General features: G+C 33.8%; 1 protein-coding gene across 1 annotated transcript in view; it reads right to left on the bottom strand.

Moving 5' to 3' along the window:
• Positions 1 to 381: 381 nt before the first annotated feature.
• The window catches only part of LOC128224286 (uncharacterized), a 62,774-nt gene continuing 42,879 nt past the window's right edge, over positions 382 to 20,276 (bottom strand). Inside the window, exons 3-5 of the mRNA XM_052934100.1 lie at positions 1,700 to 1,917; positions 1,240 to 1,319; positions 382 to 899 (exon numbers count right to left, since the gene is read on the bottom strand). Coding sequence (XP_052790060.1) covers positions 397 to 899; positions 1,240 to 1,319; positions 1,700 to 1,917 — 801 coding nt within the window. The 3' untranslated portion in view covers positions 382 to 396. The remainder of the gene's footprint in view (positions 900 to 1,239; positions 1,320 to 1,699; positions 1,918 to 20,276) is intronic.

The following is a 20,276-nucleotide window of genomic DNA, read 5'->3' as shown; positions in this document are numbered from 1 at the left end:
GAGAGCAACTTCTTCATTTCGCAAACAACGGAACTTAATCCAAAGTCTCAAATACAGTAATAGTTTAGGTAAGATCAGAGGTAAACAAGGCTATATTACCACACCTTTTAGTAGTCAAATCTGTATCCGGAAACCGCTGTCGTAATTGATCATGGCGAAACACTTAGCATCTAATAAACTATAAATGATAAGAGTCTATTACGCCAAGGAAAGACTTATGAATAGATAAATGCTGAGTGACTGGTGAGGCGTTATGAATCAGATTACATCGCACACGTTACATGTGACCTAAATCAAGCAGCGGTGCCAGATTTAACCTAGTAGATGTTTTATTTCAAACAAAATCAACGTTTGGTTGCATGGTGTACATTGTAAGTGAAGTTGTTTTATTAAGTTTTATTTGCTGCAGACAACACACGTTAATTCACGATGATCAACATACGGTGGACAAGGAAAAGACCCGCACATGCCCTCAACAAGAAACATCAACTTCCCGTCGTTGCTAAAGTGGTCCCCAATTTCGTATTCTGCGTCAGCATCTAGACAAGCGTAGTTGGTCGGTGACTTATGTCCGCTAATTCCTGACAGGCCAGAGACTAGATAGCCAGAGTATTCCTTTGTCCATCCAGGGTAGCATTGGTTTCTGCCGGGGATCATAACGGTGGCTTGTCGAGAAGTGTGACAAACTGCGCAAGGAGCGTCATGGTCGAGAAGAGTTTTGCCAAAAAATCGCGCTCCGCCGTTAACGTATGACTGTTGCCCAAACTGATATTCAGTTCCAAACATTTTAGCCGAAAGAGGTTGTGCAGCGTCGTCGTAGACGCCCCATATTGGTTCGGATGTCAAGCAAACGTAATCTGCCGCACCTTCTTGGTTGAAATAATTCCCAGCAGCGTAACCTAAAGTAAAATGATAGAAAAAGACTGTATGAATTAAGCTGTTCCACAATGGAGAACTATTATCGCAAAAAAAAGCGGGTGGATAAATACTTAATGCAGGGTTGCGGCATTATGTTTCAAAACAAACATCTATTCTTCCCCTACAATTGTCGTATCAAAAATGATCCAAAACCTTCGCTTGACGCTTGTTGTGTACATTGCGTTTTCAATTAAGAAAAAAGTGGCTCAATCAGGGGACACAATATAGGTTGATGCATTTTAAGCCAATATTTATTAACACATGAGTTCAGCATAATAAATAAAACGAGATTTGGATGAGTAAGGGTGTTTATTCGTGCACCAGTATACAGAAGATCTGTTCCAGTTGTCGGGCATGTTGTTCGCCCCCATCTAACGTAGACAGCACCTGAAAAGACAACATGAATATGAAAATGATTACATTAATGTATATTAAATACGAATATTTCCTTACTTTTCGTTATGGCTAACCTTGAAATGTTGCAACAATGAACACATCTTTCTGTTCTAAAAAAAACTTTTAAAAACCATTACAGCGAGGCAAATACTTTCGAAAACAAAGTCATCACCACATTAACAACTACTATTTTTGATAATTTTCGGACTGGTTTCTAAACATGTCTCCATGTTGTTGGAATGACAGCGACGTTATATCCACTGTATGTTGGTCAATTTTGGTTTCTAACTGAGCGTTCTTTGTTTCAAGCTGGCTTATCTTTGATTAAATCTCAACATTTTTCGTTGCTACGTTCGTTATGTTTCTTTGTTGTTGGTTAATTTCTGTTGCTAGTTCGTTGACCTCATTGGTGAGCTGATTATTCTGAGTGGTTAGTCGGTTGACATCAGTGGTGAGCTGGTTATTCTGAGTGGTCAGTCGGTTGACCTCAGTGGCGAGTTGATTATTCTGAGTGGTCAGTCGGTTTACTTCAGTTGAAAGTAGCTGGACAGCCGCTGCAATGTCACCATCTCCATGCAGTAGGACGCGTTTCTGTTGATTGTCCTGTGCATATGTTTTATTTACATAAATGACACATTGAAGAGTTAAAAATGTAAGCAAACGCATCTTCACTCAGATCCTCTATGCAATTGACGGAATATGTCTGAATATGTGATGCAGTTATTAAACTTATCTCTAAGTACTGAATTTACCTAAAGGGGAATCGTCGTAATTATTTTGATAAGGCGACTTTTAAAAATTTGGGTCAAATTTAGTTGTAAAGTATTGGTATAAAAATAGTATTGTTATTGTTTTTATTCATATAAAGTTATGTTGACAAAACAGTATATCTTTATGTCTGAGGTTTTTTATATTTACATAGATTGCTGTTAGCATTTTTATTGCTTTGAAACGCTTTCGGTCGGCAATACGTACATCATAAAAAGGAAATCTCCGCAAAATTCCTAATGCAGACGACAAAGTGGAGGGAAAAGTTCTTGTATCTATAAAAGGGAGGCAAATCTAGTAACTTTATTTTTTGTAAGTGTGATAATGAATGCTGCTGATTTTTTGGTCCCAACATAATACCGAGCATGTAGTTTTTGGAAATTATATGTTTTATATTGTTATTGTCGTTATCGTAACGACTTGGCTTTTACCCTCCCCCCCCTCCAAGCAAGGTATCTTAGAAGTTCTTGTGGTTTACCTATTAGTTTATTATTATTTTTATTATCATTATTATTAGTAGTAGTAGTAGTTATATTAGTAGTAGTAGTAGTAGTAGTAGTAGTAGTAGTAGTAGTAGTAGTAGTAGTAGTAGTAGTAGTAGTAGTAGTAGTAGTAGTAGAAGTAGTAGTAGTAGAAGTGGTAGTAGTAGTAGTAGTAGTGTAGTAGTAGTAGTAGTAGTAGTAGTAGTAGTAGTAGTAGTAGTAGTAGTAGTAGTAGTAGTAGTAGTAGTAGTAGTAGTGTAGTAGTAGTAGTAGTAGTAGTAGTAGTAGTAGTAGTAGTAGTAGTAGTAGTAGTAGTAGTAGTAGTAGTAGTAGTAGTAGTAGTAGTAGTAGTAGTAGTGTAGTAGTAGTAGTAGTAGTAGTAGTAGTAGTAGTAGTAGTAGTAGTAGTAGTAGTAGTAGTAGTAGTAGTAGTAGTAGTAGTGTAGTAGTAGTAGTAGTAGTAGTAGTAGTAGTAGTAGTAGTAGTAGTAGTAGTAGTAGTAGAAGTAGTAGTAGTAGAAGTGGTAGTAGTAGTAGTAGTAGTGTAGTAGTAGTAGTAGTAGTAGTAGTAGTAGTAGTAGTAGTAGTAGTAGTAGTAGTAGTAGTAGTAGTGTAGTAGTAGTAGTAGTAGTAGTAGTAGTAGTAGTAGTAGTAGTAGTAGTAGTAGTAGTAGTAGTAGTAGTAGTAGTAGAAGTAGTAGTAGTAGAAGTGGTAGTGGTAGTGGTAGTGGTAGTAGTAATAGTAGTAGTAGTAGTAGTAGTAGTAGTAGTAGTAGTAGTAGTAGTAGTAGTGGTAGTAGTGGTAGAAGTGGTAGAAGTGGTAGTGGTGGTAGTGGTAGTAGTAGTAGTAGTAGTAGTAGTAGTAGTAGTAGTAGTAGTAGTAGTAGTAGAAGTGGTAGTGGTAGTAGTAGTAGTAGTAGTAGTAGTAGTAGTAGTAGTAGTAGTAGTAGTAGTAGTAGTAGTAGTAGTAGTAGTAGTAGTAGTAGTAGTAGTAGTTTTATTATTTATTATTAAGTTTCGTCACGTTAATGCATACTTTGATTTACCATAAATTAACGTTTTTACTTTATTCGGGATTGTTGGGATAATAGTGAGGTTGTTCACACAGAAAGGTTTGAAACCCCAGTAAATTAACATATTAATAACCGTTCCTAAGCGGTACCAAAGAATCCTTGATAAACACCCATATTTTTATACAGAATATATGTACTGTGTTGTTTGCGGAATTTTGTGCTGTTGTTCTATGTTTCTTGTTGGTGATTGTTTGTTTTTGTGTTCTATGTCTTTGGCGTTGTCCCTGTGGTTTATCTTTAAACTTTCGACAACTGTGCTTGTTTCTATAGTTTTTCATATACATATTTCTTACTACGCTCTGCCTAACCCTTGCCCTAGCCTCAAAAAGTACAAATGCTCATATTTCCATAGCTGTGCAATGTGTGCGCTTAAAGTGACACTCTTATTCAATACATACACATTTATAACAAACATATTTTTGAGTGATAAAACTTAAACAACTTACTAAATGATGCATTTATGGAAAATATTAATTACTGATAACAAGATTGTAACCCTTTTAGCAGAAAGCGCAAAAGTATCAAATGATTGGTGAATGCTAAAAGATTTACTGTGATCTACTTTCGTCTCATAAGGTAGAAATACTGGGTTTTATGCTCATTTCGTTCAATTTAAACTCGTAAGAACCATTGTTTTGACATTTATTCATTCCTTTTGGAATATTAAAGCAATACTATTAAGGTTGGTAAATCTTATTTGGAAGTAAGAGTGCATCTTCAAGAACACATTTTAATACAAGTCTTTTTTATGATTGCATATCAAACATTTGTATCTGTCAATGTAAAATCAATGGCGTCTGTTGATATAAAAGTACTTTTCTTTTGGTATAAATGGTTTCCGTTTGATAATGCGGAAGCGAGCGACGGATGCGGACACCGGACGCGGACAGCGTGCTCGTAGAAACCCAGCCTTTAATGAAAAAATAATCTCAGCAGCTGATCAGCGAACGCTTTAAGCTGCACTCTCACAGATTGTAAGTTTTGTTACTTTTAAAATTATTTGTCTCAGAATCGGCTGATTCGGGGATCAATGCCTTCAATTCATTCATATTAGATAATTCACAATAGATCAAATCTCAGTATTGTAAACTTCCGAAAAATTCATTTTTTTTCTTCAAGCGCTAGTTACGCTTTTAACTATAAAACATCCATTTTTGAACGTTAGTATGACAAACTGCGACCCGATCTTTTTTCACCAGTTTTATATCACTAGTCATCAGACATTTACGCAAAAAAATCGCTTATTAAAAGACAAATAAAAATAAAATGTGTAAAAACGATCAATTTGTGATAGTGCAACTTTTAACTCGCAGGTAGAACAGCGCGCATTCTCCCTGCATTTTTCGCATCCAAGTATTATTCACCGCGGTCATAAAGGGATTAAATTAAATTCAATTGACGGGCTTTACGATACATTGAAGTCATAAAGAGTTTATGTGGGTAGTAACACCCCCATCAACCAATATAAAACATTTTTAAGCCATGTCTTAAATCACTCCTGGCAACCGAAACACCTTGTATGAATGATCGATGAAAGAATATTTATATTTTGTATGCAATATCATATTTAGCAAGTATGCAAAATTTTCGTACCGTTTGATGCTGTTTTTTTATACAATTCTTTGGAATGGTAAACCATATTTATGCATATATTCGAAACATCCGCATAGAACTGTAATAATGATGTTGTGTTTTGTATACAATTCTTTGATACTGTTAACCAGATTTAAGCAATGCATAAAAGTTAAATCACTTAAGGTACCCGCATGAAATATTTCATCTTTCATAGCGTTTAGATGATAGCTTAGACGGTTTATTGACAAATCATTTATACACCGTCTCCGTAGCCTAGTGGTTAAGGCGTCCGCCTACGTAGCGGGATGTCGAATGTTCGAGTCCCACAAGGGGTTTGTCCTCACATGGCCGGTTGCCAATCCAGCAGTTGGTTAAATCGAGGGCTACCGATTGCCTTCATTGCCAGGCGCCTGGCATATGGGATATAAATTGGGGTAAAAATGTTCACGAGTATAGGTGTCTCATAAGCCCAACGGGCTGGCCCTTAACTAAAAGTGTAGTAACTATAATAAACAAACACTTTACTTTTCTTTTACATGCATTATGTGCATGAGTTTTATCAAATTCAAACATTCACAAATTGACATGAAATCGAAACAAAAATCACAATATATAAATATAAAGAGAAAAATAATTGGACAGTTTACAAAATCAAAATATTTTTAAAATATATATAATGACATTTATCCATAATGTAAAAGTATGCGATAGAGAGAGGAGAATGTGTTTAAAAATATTGTGTGGGTGTACATATTATAGTTTACTCATAATAATAATATAACACACTTTTAGAGCTACATATGATTACACACACATGCTCACTTTCACACATATATGCACACACATATATATACACACATAGACACACATATCTTAATACAATGAAAATGCTACTTTGTGTTGCATTAAACCAAATCCAGAGACAGCGGCAGCAGCAAGAGCATCGTTTCGTTTGGACATGGCAATAAATATATGTTTCACTAGGCTCCTGATAGTCCAAATATTATTACAAGATTAGGTAGATAAAAATTTGTCAATAGTGTATATAATATCTATTCCTCACGTCCATTACAAAGCATATGATTATACATCAGCTGGGGCCGTTTTCATAAAGCATCTGAAGTCATTTCCTAACTTAAGCTTTAACTTAATTTCATAGTTAAATAAAACGGAATGTTTAAATGTTTTTGACATAAAGGAAATGAAAATAAGTAATTTCGGAAATTCTTTTTTTTTTCAGATCGTATGATTTAAGAGATGCTAAAGAACGGAAACTGACTTAAGTTAGGAACTGACTTAAGAAGATTTCTGAATACCGCCCCTGATACCTTAAGATTGATCTATATAGTCACCTACATTTCCGATGTAATGTTATTTTCTACATAACGAATGTGATGCGCATGCCATATATTAAATGAACCGTTAACGAAAGTAAAATTCATAGGACCTTTTCTTACATTTAAAATGAACATAAAGTAATGTATAATAAGTCTTAAATTAATATGGCTGAACTGACGGATGAGCATCCGTCTCAATGGTAATTACTTCCGACATGCTTGATTTATTGCGCTCCCCTCAGGAGGCCTCAAGTTGCAAAGTGCGGCGACGACAGCAGGCGTTACATGGCGGTTACACACCACTAATTTTGAAGATTGCCGTTTTTGATTCGAAAATGCGCCACCAGAAATCGGCCTTTAAGTGTTTCACAAAAAGGTTTCTTTTAGTGGTGAACATTATATTTTGTTCAATGAAAAAGGCCGTAGTTTAATAAAGTTTTTTTGCCAATTATTGTACATTCATTTTAGAAAATCAGAAGTCAGCCGTTACTAAGTTGATTTTAATCAGGTGAAGCGGTAGTATAAACAGCGACTGGCCATCTTAGTGGGTACTTTACACAATGTAGACCACTAAAGAAAAAAGATGGCTCCTATCTTCAATTTAAGTTCTAACATTTATTCCTTTGGACCATCAGTGTACTAGGGCGAGCTAATTAGATAGGTGTTTCTGAATGACTGTATCGTATCTTTAAAGAAACACTAGTATTTAGTATCAGTACTTACACATGTATAACAAACATAAATTTTTAGAGATAAACCTTTAACTTCTTACTAATAATGCATTTATCGAAAATATAAATTACTGATAACAAGATTGTAACCATGTTTTAATAGCTGAAAACGCACAAATATGAAATGACTGGTTGGTCCTTAAAAATGTACAGTGATCAACCATCGTCTCATATAATAGAAATATCGTATTTCTGCACCTTTTATTCAAATTAAACACGGCAACCTTCATAAGAACCATTGTTTTTGAAATTTAATCATCCTGTTCGGTATATTAAAACCATTGTATTAATTGTGGTACATCTTATTCAGGAGTAAGAGTGCATCTTAAAAGAGTTGGAACCGTTGCTCCGACTGGATCCATTCGATTGTAGTAAACGTTCATTTATAGGTGTTGAAGATTTGTTGAGCCATATACTTCATTGTCTTGAAGATGATTCTGGTTCCGATTATGCATCTATGTAAAAGTTTACTTGTTGATAAATTTTGGAACAAGACGTTTAAATAATCAGCTTATGTTGTTTTGTGCTTGATGTTTGTTCGACCTTCAACTTTGTGTCACTAGACATGATCATCGTTCCGTTGAAATATTAGTTAAGTGTTTGTTTATTATAGTGTCACCCCTCTGAGTTAAGGGCCAGCCCGTTGGGCTTATCAGACACCTACATTTGTGAACATCTTAACCCGATTCCTTTCCTATATGCCAGTCGCCTGGTAAAGAGGCAATAGGTACCCCTCGATTTAACTAGCAGCTTGGTCAGAACAAGCCCTGTGTGACACTCGAACATTCGATTCCCGCTCCGAATGCAGACGCCTTATCCACTAGACCACGGAGATAAAATTATATGTGAAATTGATATTTTCATTTACTTTTCATCGCCACAGGCAAGCATTACTGTTTATACCTTTTATGTTAATTTTACGCATAATTTATTATTGTCGATGTTTTATATTTATTTGACATAAAAAGAAAATAATGTTTAATATATGACAGTACCATCTGTTGCAAGCGTAATTAATTATTTACCAATTGTTTTACATGTACATTTATAAACATAAAAAAACACATGTCGCCAAATGCCTCTGAGTTAAAATAGTATTAATTGTATATTACAAATCCGCTATTATAATGATAAATTAACACGAAATATATCTCATTTGCTGTCATCATCGCCATTTTCATCATCGTCGTCGATGCCATCATCATCATCATCATCATCATTACCACCACCACCACCACAATCATCATCACCATCGTCGTCGTCGTCGTCGTCGCATCCCCCTCCTCCTCCTCCTCCTCCTCATCATCATCATCAACATCATTATCATCATCATCATCATCATCGTCATCAACAACATCATCATCATCATCATCATCATCATCATCATCATCATCATCATCATCATCATCATCATCATCATCATCATCATTATCATCATCATCATCATCATCATCATCATCATCATCATCATCATCATCATCATCATCATCATCATCATCATCATCACCACCACCACTACCACCACCGCACCCACCACCACCACCATCATCATCATCATCATCATCATCATTGTCGTCGCCGCCGCCGCCGCCGCCGTCATCGTCGTCGTCATCATCATCATCAACATCATCATTACCACCACCAGCACCACCACCACCAACACCATCATCATCATCAGCAGCAGCATTATCATCTTCCCGACTACTTCCTTCACCATACCCACCACAACCATAACTATCATCATTACCACCACCACCACCACAATCGTCGTCGTCGATGCCATCATCATCATCATCATCATCATCATCATTACCACCACCACCACCACAATCATCATCACCATCGTCGTCGTCGTCGTCGTCGCATCCCCCTCCTCCTCCTCCTCCTCCTCCTCATCATCATCATCATCATCTCCACCACTACCACTACCACCACTACCACTACCACCGCCACCACCACCATCATCATCACCATCATCATCATCATCATCATCATCATCATCATCATCATCATCATCACATCATCACCATCACCTCCGCCACCACCATTATCATCAGCATCCTTTTATTCGTACCTTTTCATACGTCGTGTCTCCCTCGTTTGATGAAGATGTCAAATCCAATCTGTGGACTGACAAAGCGATGTGTGTCTACTTGCTTGGTAGTCCATACCATTAAACTAAACGTTAAACTCACAAAGTACCTAATAAAAAAGTATAACCACAATCTAAATTAACATTTTGTTGCTTTAAGCGATAGCTACTTAACTGTGACTTTCAACTATAGCCAGGTAGTAAACTAACTTAAGTGACTCAGTCGCTACTAAGAGTTAAAATGGATGACCTGACGTGACCTCGAAGTTGACTTTCAACCGTAGCTTCGGGTCATGGCTCTCATACCGATGAAAATGAAAGTTTATTTTTGTCATTGTGGCGCAAACGCCAAATGATTGATAGCAACGCCTAACACGGTGAAAGAATTCAACTTAATCCATTTTAACATTTACATCTATGCGTTTGCAAGTTAGTTAATATAAGCGTTAAACGTGTATTAACGTGTTTAACATTTTATGTGTGGGATTTTGTTATGAGCATGATGTATATAAGCTAAGCAGATACATATCAAAATGTCTTTTGATTGTGCAAGTGATCTGTTTAAAAATACATCGAAATGAATGCGCTGAAGACGAAGTTTGATTAAATATAATTTTCCCGCCACTTTGATGTTTATAATTCTCGCGAGATCGTCGCGTGAGGATGTGTTAATACACATAATTTATTGCTGTGTGGGCATAAACCGCAATTATGGACGGGGTATGGGATGTCTCCAATTTCAAAGGTAACGGTTCATTTTAATTTTATTTCGTTTTTCTCTTACTTAAAGCTTCCACGTAACTAAAATGAATATATTTATCTGTGAGCCGTTATTTGTATTTTCCGAATCGCAGACAAGTTCATGTATATTGAACCGTCTTTTCTTCATTTTATTTCAGATATTCTGAATTTCTTAAGTTAATATATATGTATATATATGTTTATGATACGTCGTAATTATTTGTTTTCTATTTCGTGTGAAATACTCATCACAAATTCAAACTTTATTGCGTAGGTAGTGTTTATTATTTTCAGGAAATATATCGCGTAATGGCCGTTAAATGAATTAATTATTCACATGACTTCCGGCGCCTTAACATGTGTTTATTGTTTTAAACTAGACTTGTTACCAGCGTTGAGTCAGGTTTATGTTTATATGGTGTGTTTTATTCATTTCGTTACGCTGTTTGAATACTTTTATCATTTAATTCGATATAATGCGGTATTTTGAAAACCGCAAACGCGTAGATTTTACGCGATTTTACATAAAATCAACAACACAGTCAATCGAAATACGAATTGGTCTGAAATGATTTTCATCGTGAAAAACAAAACAAAACCTTATTTATGCTCAAATATTTTTTACTTTACATTAACTTAAATGTCATTTACCGCTTCACCTTTTATTTCTGTATTTCCATTTGAATAAATGATAAAAGGCGTTATAACTTCAACTTCAAAGTTTACTGACATAGTTGCATATAACAATACATTAGGCCATTAAACATATAAACTATCAGGTTATAAATAACCTAAGTTTCAACCAGATGTCTTTTTTTTCTTTCAATGTAAGGGCATGTACTTTTGAAATAAAAAAAAACAGTTTTTTTTTCAATTTTGTCAAGACCTTTAGACCAATATTTTGCATTTTTCATGTACTTGAGCTTGCGTTTTCACATGTGCTAGTTCGATTATGCTTAATGTTTGTATTTTTTAACATTGTTTTGTTTATCTAAATAAATTCATTTTCAACCAAAGCATCTGCATAAAAGGAAATATTATTACTGAAAAAGCTATTTTTTTCCTCAGATATTTAATGATTCATTTTATATCCTTATATGTTCACAAGCAGTGAAAGTGTCATCTTTAAAAATCTTACAAATGTTAAGGTCCGAAATATCAACTGCATAAAATACTCTCATTTTAACCTGTTGTTATGATGTTCTGATTCTATTATTACAGCACCGAAGGTATCTTTTAATGTCTTGAACAGTCAAATCTTGAGCATTTTTTTCCAAATAATTAAAAGATTTATCGAAATATATTTTATAAAATATTCTGATCAGACCAGAAGTGAAGGTACCGTCAAAATATTTTAAACAGTAAAGTCTCATGATTGTTTTTCCAATTCTAATGGAATATTTCTCGTATGCTGCTCTGTTTATATATTTCAATATACAGGTAACAATCATACAACAGTTATATTCAAAACAGTTTCTTGTTGTTGTTTTTTCTAAATAATAAAATATTTTTCTTATGCTGTTCTGTTTATATATTTCAATATGCAGGCAACAATAACACAGCTTTTATCTTCCAAAATAGAAGAGTATCATGTTGTTGTTGTTGTTTTTCTAAATAATAGAATATTTATCTTGTTCTGTTTGTTTATTTCAAGATGCAGGCCACCTCAACATAACTGTTATCCTCAAAATATTTTGAACAGTTGAGTCTCATGATTTTTTTTCAAATAATATAATATTTTTCTAATGATGTTCTGTTTATATATTATGTTAAACAGGCAAAAACAACACAACTGTTGTCTTCAAAATAGTAGGGTCTTATGTATTTCCAAATAATGTAGTTTTCTTATTATTTTCTGTTTGTATATATTCAATATGCAGATTACAACACAGCTGTGACCTACAACAAGAGGAGTCTCATATCTTTTCAAATATTTGTTTTCTTCTTATGCTGGTCTGTTGATGTTTTTCAACATGCAGACAAAGTATTATCTTCAAATACATCACAACTTAAATAGATCTTCAAACTAATTTGAATAGAAGAAACTCATTTGCTTTTAAAATAAATAAATATTTTTCTTTTGCTTTTATGCTCTGAATTTTCAACATACTGTAAATGCATTATCTTGAAATACATCACAAACTGTATATTTAAAATGATAAAAATAGTAATAATAATAGTCATAATAAGTAATAACAAAATGCTTTTTTTCTCAAAAATTTAATATTTCTTTTATGTTATTCTGATCAGATTTCTCAACATATAGCAAATCAATAATTATGGAAAACTTCACATATTTTGTCTTCAAAATGATATAAAAAGAGAACTGTTTTTTTTTTTTCAAATAGAGTTTTCTTATGCTATTCAGCTCTATCTTTATTTATTTTACAACACGATGTTTAGTCGCCAAAAATTGACAATTATGTTGAGTTAATCCATCCAAGGACATTGGAATCTACTTAAAATTCTTTAGATGTGACTTTTTAATTATAAGTATAAATACTGTTTTTATTTATTCTTACAACATTCTGTTTTGTCGCCAACAAAAGTGGACATTGTGTCAACAAGAAGAGTTGTTCTTTCCAAAGACATTGAAATAGTCTTACAATACTGTTAGATGTGACATTTTAATTTAAAGTAAAACTACTATTTTTATTTAATATTAAACAACATGGTATTTTGTCGCCAACAAACGTGGCCTATTATGTTGAGTAAGTCAATCCAAAGACATTGAAGTCTACTTAAAATTCTTAAAATGTGACATTTTGATTTAAAGTATACATACTGTTTTCATTTGTTTAACAACATGATGTTATGTTGCAAACAAAATGGACAAAAAATTACGATACAATTAATTGTTGCTTTGTTTGTTGTTAACGAGAATTTGATAGCAATACATATATGACATTTATATCATAATTCAATGTTTTTAGAACTCTGTTACATATGCAAAACTATTAAGGATACAAATGAAAAGCACATGTAATGATATGGTATATATTTTAAAAGCGACAAACTGTATTTCATGATCCCAAATTACTTTTATCCTTAAAGTGTCACTCTTATTCGAAATCAAAACATTCACATGCATAACAAAGATACATTTTGACTGATAAAACTTTACCTACTTACTAAATAATGCCTTTATAGAAAACATTAATTACTCATAACAAGAGAAAATTGCTGAAAACGCAAAAATACTAAATGATTGGTGAATGCTAAAATATTTACTGTGATCTACTATAGTCTCACAAGGTAGAAATTCTATGTTATCTTTCAAATTAAATTCGGTATCCTTCATAAGAAACATTGCTTTTATCATTTATCCATCATTTTTGGAATTGTTTTGAAACAAAAGTATTAATTGTAGTAGGTCTTATTTGGGAGTAAAAGTGCATCTTTAAAAGAAACTGATCAGAACAGATAAACATATTTTTGACTTAAGCATGAACAGATTATCGTCACATATTTGGAAATACTTATGAGCTCATAAACAAACTGTAAGTCATACTTACTTTCTAAAAAAAAATCTTTATATATATATAGTAAAACTCAGTTGAATGCATAACAATGTTATTATGTATGCATTGATTGATTGTGTGTGTGTGTCTGTTTTGTATTTGTGTAATGTGATCGAACAAAAAATAACAGATTAGAAGAGAATATGCTTAATCTGAATAGAACAGAACATAACAGAATAGAACAGAACTGTTGATTACACTTGAAAAAGATCACTCAAATACCGACTTGAGTGACTGTCTTTAAAACGTTTGTTTTATCATGTATCTTACATATTGAATATAAGTTATTTGGTCCGTTACTGACCTACTACGGAAAAATGTCAGTAACATGTCAGCGTTTGCGACCACCTCTCATGAGCAAAAAATGTTCAATCTAACAAATAAGAATGGATGAATGGCGGCCATTTTTGTCGACTATTGATTTTCTGACCCACTATTGAAAACTATTGGATCACCACGTGACTTCCCTTATCCAATGAAAAGGTCAGAAACTAGTGGGATGTGAAAAAAATTTAATTAGCAATACCTTTTTAAATGATGGCAAATTTATATAGGAGCAAATGAATTAAATCTTTATTTCCTTCTTATATGAGATATGCAAAATATATGTTCAAGCTTAATATGCGATATTCAGATCAAAGGATTACCCGTCATATGAAATATACCTGACTATAAATTTATTCTAAAGTCAGTATATGTTTAATCAAATAAATACTCGAAATAATATGCTTCAGTCGTATAAGATAACTCACAATAAAACAGATTTCAATGATTCGAAAAACGGTCGAAAACTTTATTTTTCTTAATGGGTTAGTAACACTTTTAGCCAAAGAAGACCAAATTTGACCATAATATGATAAAAACTGCCATCTGATCTTTAGTCAGTCATCTTATATCACTAGTTTTCCTAACATTCGCCCATTCCAAGACTAAAAAAGGTCAAAACGGTCGATCTGTGAGAGTGCAACCTCAAGCTTTTTATATTGTTAGTTGTACGATAACAAGGCCTAAAAAATACATTTGGTTCGGGTTACCCGACCCTACCTACGGAATAGGCGCCGACCCTACCATTTTTATAGTCAGTTTGAAAAAAAATAATGAAAAACTAAAAAAAAAATAGGCTTTTTTTTTGGCTTTTCAATATGAAGTTTAAAATCTTGAATGCTTATATAGAAGATAACCATTCTCCAATGATGAAAATGACATTCTTATATAAAGCCTAATAAAAAAAAATAATAAAAAAAGCCTACCTACCCTACCTATTTTTGAAAAGGATGTAACCCTAACCAAACAATTTTTGTTTTTAGGCCTAAGTATTGTTTTTATTTATAAATCGTAAACCTTAAGTTTAGTCGTTAGATCAACAAACACAGCATGCTTTTAATTACTCCTTGTAAATATAAAATGTCAAAGTAATTAATTTCAATAGACATAGAAGATAACATAACATTTTTTTATTTACAATGACAGCCAAGCCATGCATTTTAAACCCATTTTAATTTCTTGGTATAGCAGTTAAATTGTTATCATATAAATAAAGACAATTGAAACATAATTTTAAACTTTTTTGATAAGAATGACAGCCATTCATTTTAAACCTTTTTTAATTTCTGGGCAAAACATAGTCAATTTAATTCTTGTTAAATTGTTATCGTATAAACATAGGCAATATTTACTTAACATAAATTCATACTTTTTTGTTCAGAATGACAGTCATGCATTTTCAATTCACTTTAATTTCTTGCGATAGCTGTAAAATTGTTATCGTATAAACATAGGCAATGTTAACATAGAAGAAGAAGGTTTATTCAAGGAAATATAACACACAATATATATTTGAAAGAGGCCAACATGACCCGTGATCAAATGGCTTACGTATACAAATACACATAACGAACATGAAAAATATAAACAAGTTTGTTTGTATCAAATAAATAGCAATTGTATCCATAGAGTTTGATATGCATATTTAAAATAATAAATAAATGAATTTAACTATAATCTAGTATATTTGTATCATATAATTAACAAAGTAAAACTTCATACTTTTTTATTCAGAATGGCAACCATGGGTTTCAGCCAATTTTAGTATCTTGCAATAACACTACATGTGTTGTAATATGAATATAAACAATATTAATTAACATAGCATAATTTTATGCATTAACATGTATTCATGACAGCCTTGCATTTGAGCCAAAATTAGTTGCTTACTATAACAATACAATTGATGTCATATCAACATAGACGATACTAACATAGCATAATTTCATACATTACATTTTGGATTTATGACAGCCTTGCATTTGAGCCAATCAGTTTCTTACAAAAACAATACAATTGCTGTCATATCAATATAAAACCTAACATAGCATCAGTTCATACATTTACATGTTTTTATGACAGCTTTGCATTTGAGCCAATTTTGATTTCTCACAAAAACAATACAATTGATGTCATATCAATATAAAACCTAACATAGCATCAGTTCATACATTTACATGTTTTTATGACAGCTTTGCATTTGAGCCAATTTTGATTTCTCACAAAAACAATACAATTGATGTCATATCAATATAAAACCTAACATAGCATCAGTTCATACATTTACATGTTTTTATGACAGCTTTGCATTTGAGCCAATTTTGATTTCTCACAAAAACAATACAATTGATGTCATATCAATATAAACAATACTAACATAGAATCAGCTCATACATTAACATGTATTTATGACAGCTTTGCATTTGAGCCAAATTTAGATCTTGCAATAACAATACAATACAATTGTCATGTCACTAAAGACAATATAAACATAACATAATTTCAAACATAACATTTTGTATTCATGACAGCCTTCCATTTAAACGCAATTAAGTATTGCAATGGTGCTTAAATTGTTATCATTTCTATATACATAAAATGCAATTCGTCACTCTAGTGCAATAACCAAATAACTGCGAATAGAGATAGAAGCAGATACTAAGTTCCTGCCTTCAAGGGGCGGAACGTAGGTTGATTCATTGTTTTTAATTCTAATGCATGATTATGTTTTATTCATTTGACTTCTATGTTATGTGTACTAATGCAAAAACATATAAGCGGTATTTTGGCTTTTTCTTCAACTTAAGAATGTTTTGCCAACTAGCTATTAATTGAAAAAACAACATACAAATTATAAGTAACGGGGTTAGTAGGTGACCCGATATGGGATATACGGGGCGCAGGATACCATATCGGGTGAGAGTGAAACTCGATTCCGAATATGGTTTCCTGCGTCTCATATATCCCATATCGGGTCACCTCCTTACCCACAACCACTAACCTACAACATGTTTAAATGTTTCATTTATTCATCGGAATATTCACCGGAATCGGAACATAGACGCCATTTCGATACGATAAAAATTGGTGACCCAATATGGAAATATATTGACGCATTGCCATTGGTCCAGGACTGGTCACATGGTGCCTCCATATATTTCCATATTGGGTCACCAAACTTATGCCGTACCAAAATGGTGTCTATTTTCCAATTCCGAAGAGTAAATAAAACATTTGAACATGTAAACAGGTTATCGACGTGATATATACGTAACGGGGTTAGTAAGTGATCCGATATGGGATATACGGGGCAAAGGAAACCCCCTCCGGTGAAAGCGAAGTCCAATATGGTTTCCTTTGCCCTGTATATCCCATATCGAGTCACCTACTAACCCCGTAACTTATAATATTGTGACATTTTAACCTATACTGTGCCCTTTTAACCTATATGATGCCCCTTCGATCTATACATTTGCCCCTTTCACCTATATGATGCCCCTTCGGTCTATACATTTGCCCCTTTCACCTATATGATGCCCCTTTCGGTCTATACATTTGCCCCTTTCACCTATATGATGCCCCTTCGGTCTATACATTTGCCCCTTTCACCTATATGATGCCCCTTCGGTCTATACATTTGCCCCTTTCACCTATATGATGCCCCTTCGGTCTATACATTTGCCCCTTTCACCTATATGATGCCCCTTCGGTCTATACATTTGCCCCTTTCACCTATATGATGCCCCTTCGGTCTATACATTTGCCCCTTTCACCTATAAGATGCCCCTTCGGTCTATACATTTGCCCCTTTCACCTATAAGATGCCCCTTCGGTCTATACATTTGCCCCTTTCACCTATAAGATGCCCCTTCGGTCTATACATTTGCCCCTTTCACCTATATGATGCCCCTTCGGTCTATACATTTGCCCCTTTCACCTATATGATGCCCCTTCGGTCTATACATTTGCCCCTTTCACCTATATGATGCCCCTTCGGTCTATACATTTGCCCCTTTCACCTATATGATGCCCCTTCGGTCTATACATTTGCCCCTTTCACCTATATGATGCCCCTTCGGTCTATACATTTGCCCCTTTCACCTATATGATGCCCCTTCGGTCTATACATTTGCCCCTTTCACCTATATAATGCCCCTTCGGTCTATACATTTGCCCCTTTCACCTATATAATGCCCCTTCGGTCTATACATTTGCCCCTTTCACCTATATGATGCCCCTTCGGTCTATACATTTGCCCCATTCACCTATATGATGCCCCTTCGGTCTAAACATTTTCCCCTTTCACCTATATAATGCCCCTTCGGTCTATACATTTGCCCCTTTCACCTATATAATGCCCCTTCGGTCTATACATTTGCCCCATTCACCTATATAATGCCCCTTCGGTCTATACATTTGCCCCTTTAACCTATATTGTGCACCTTTAAGGTGACAAAAAGCAGTGACACACGAAGGAAAGGAAAAACTATATAACTACACAAAAAAGTACCAAGAAAAAATATCAAAATTTGAACATGTTCATTCTGACATTAAACCTAAAACAAGGCATAAACGTATCAAGAAAAGATATGAAAATTTAAACGTGTTCATTTTTGCATTTAGTCTTAAACAAGGCAAACAAGTATCAAGAAAAGATATGAAATTAAACATGTTTACATTTGCATTAAACCTTGAACAAGGCAAAACTACACAGTGTAATTAACTAAAGTATATGCCTGAATTTATTGTGACAGAGTGGGAAACTGTTCGTGAAAATGCTGTTGCTTTTTATTCAGACGGATGATAGAAAATCAATGTGATAAAAGGCCAGACAAGTATGGAAGCGTTTGTTATATATACTTATACTGTGATCATGTAGTTAAGTCTACTAGGCGAGATATTACGTGGTTGTGTGTAAGCTTTTTTTTTACTCGCACTCCGGCCTTGCCTATTCGGCGAGTTTTCCGATAAGATTGTTAGTCATTTCAAGTTCTTGAAGCATAGTGCACAGACATAATATTACCATGGTTAGAGCTACCCTGGTTCTTTAACGTACATCAGTGTATGGCACTGTCATACGGGACCCACATTTAACGTCCTTTCCGGAAGAATATTAGTATTAGTGCAGTGTCGCGGCGTGGAATGAATCCTGCGACCCCTGGATCTGTAGTCAAGTGTGTTACCACTAGTCTAAGCATCCACCACAAAAGCGAGGTATAACACCACTGGTTGCCAAAGTTATATGGACATGTCCACTTATTAAGTCTTTGACAATTTTTTTGTTTTCTTGCAATTATATCATCTGGTGTCTAGTCCCATTAAAACCGAACGTGTACTGTATGTGAGCAAAATGACATTTACATTGGCAATGAATTCCACTAAATTTTGAAAATGAATCTAGGTGGAATTTATTTGCCGTCTTTAGATAGATAAATATATATAGTAAGGAATGAACATACAGTGAAATTTAAAAAAAAACATGTATAGTAAATAAAACATAATACATACATGATATTATAAAAAGCTATGACAGGCACACCGAACTAATGATTACACAAAAAAGAGAAATCTCTTATTTCCATTGCTGTCCTTGTATGGAAATATTTATGAATTCAAAGGACTATGAGTGAAAATGATTGTCAGAAGCTAATAAATATATGCAAATTTATCTCGGTGGTATTTAAGACTTTATGAAACACACCTGGCAATGTAGCCTAACCTGGTCAAGTTTCCTCCAAAAATAGTTTACCTTAACTAGTTTTGTATTTATGAAGTGTAATATATTTCTTTTCATATTGAAATATAACTTATTATAAAATCGAAAGCCTGGTATATTAGGTCCATAGTTTCTTTATACAGACAAAACTCGCTATGTCGAAGACATTGGGACCTCGGAAAATACTTCGAGATAGTGAACATTCGATATTACCGAAAAACAAAAAGTGTATATCAAAATCGAAAAAATCGACATAACCAGAACATCGACATAACAGAGTTCGACATAGCGGGACTGAATAAGTATATATAATGTCTACCTCCATTCACATGTAAATGTGTTGAGAGTTATACAATTTTGAAACTTGTATGCAAATAATGCGTTTTGGGGTTTCGCACTGGAATGTCCAGCCGACCTTTGATCATTTAATTTGACTCATAAGACACTATTTAATGATAAAGCAAACCAAGAGAACATATCATTTTAACTTATCCATTATCAGAAGCATAAAAGTAAGAAATAAAGCTATACAATCATATCACAGAATGTGATCGTTTCAAGCCATCCATTGTCGGGTCTAAACATCATAAAGAATTTCAAAGCTG

Source organism: Mya arenaria, chromosome 17 (assembly GCF_026914265.1).
Source record: "Mya arenaria isolate MELC-2E11 chromosome 17, ASM2691426v1".
Taxonomy (NCBI): Eukaryota; Metazoa; Mollusca; class Bivalvia; order Myida; family Myidae; genus Mya; species Mya arenaria.
The sequence above is the reverse complement of the archived record's forward strand: the minus strand, read 5'-3'. Positions and strand labels throughout refer to the sequence as shown.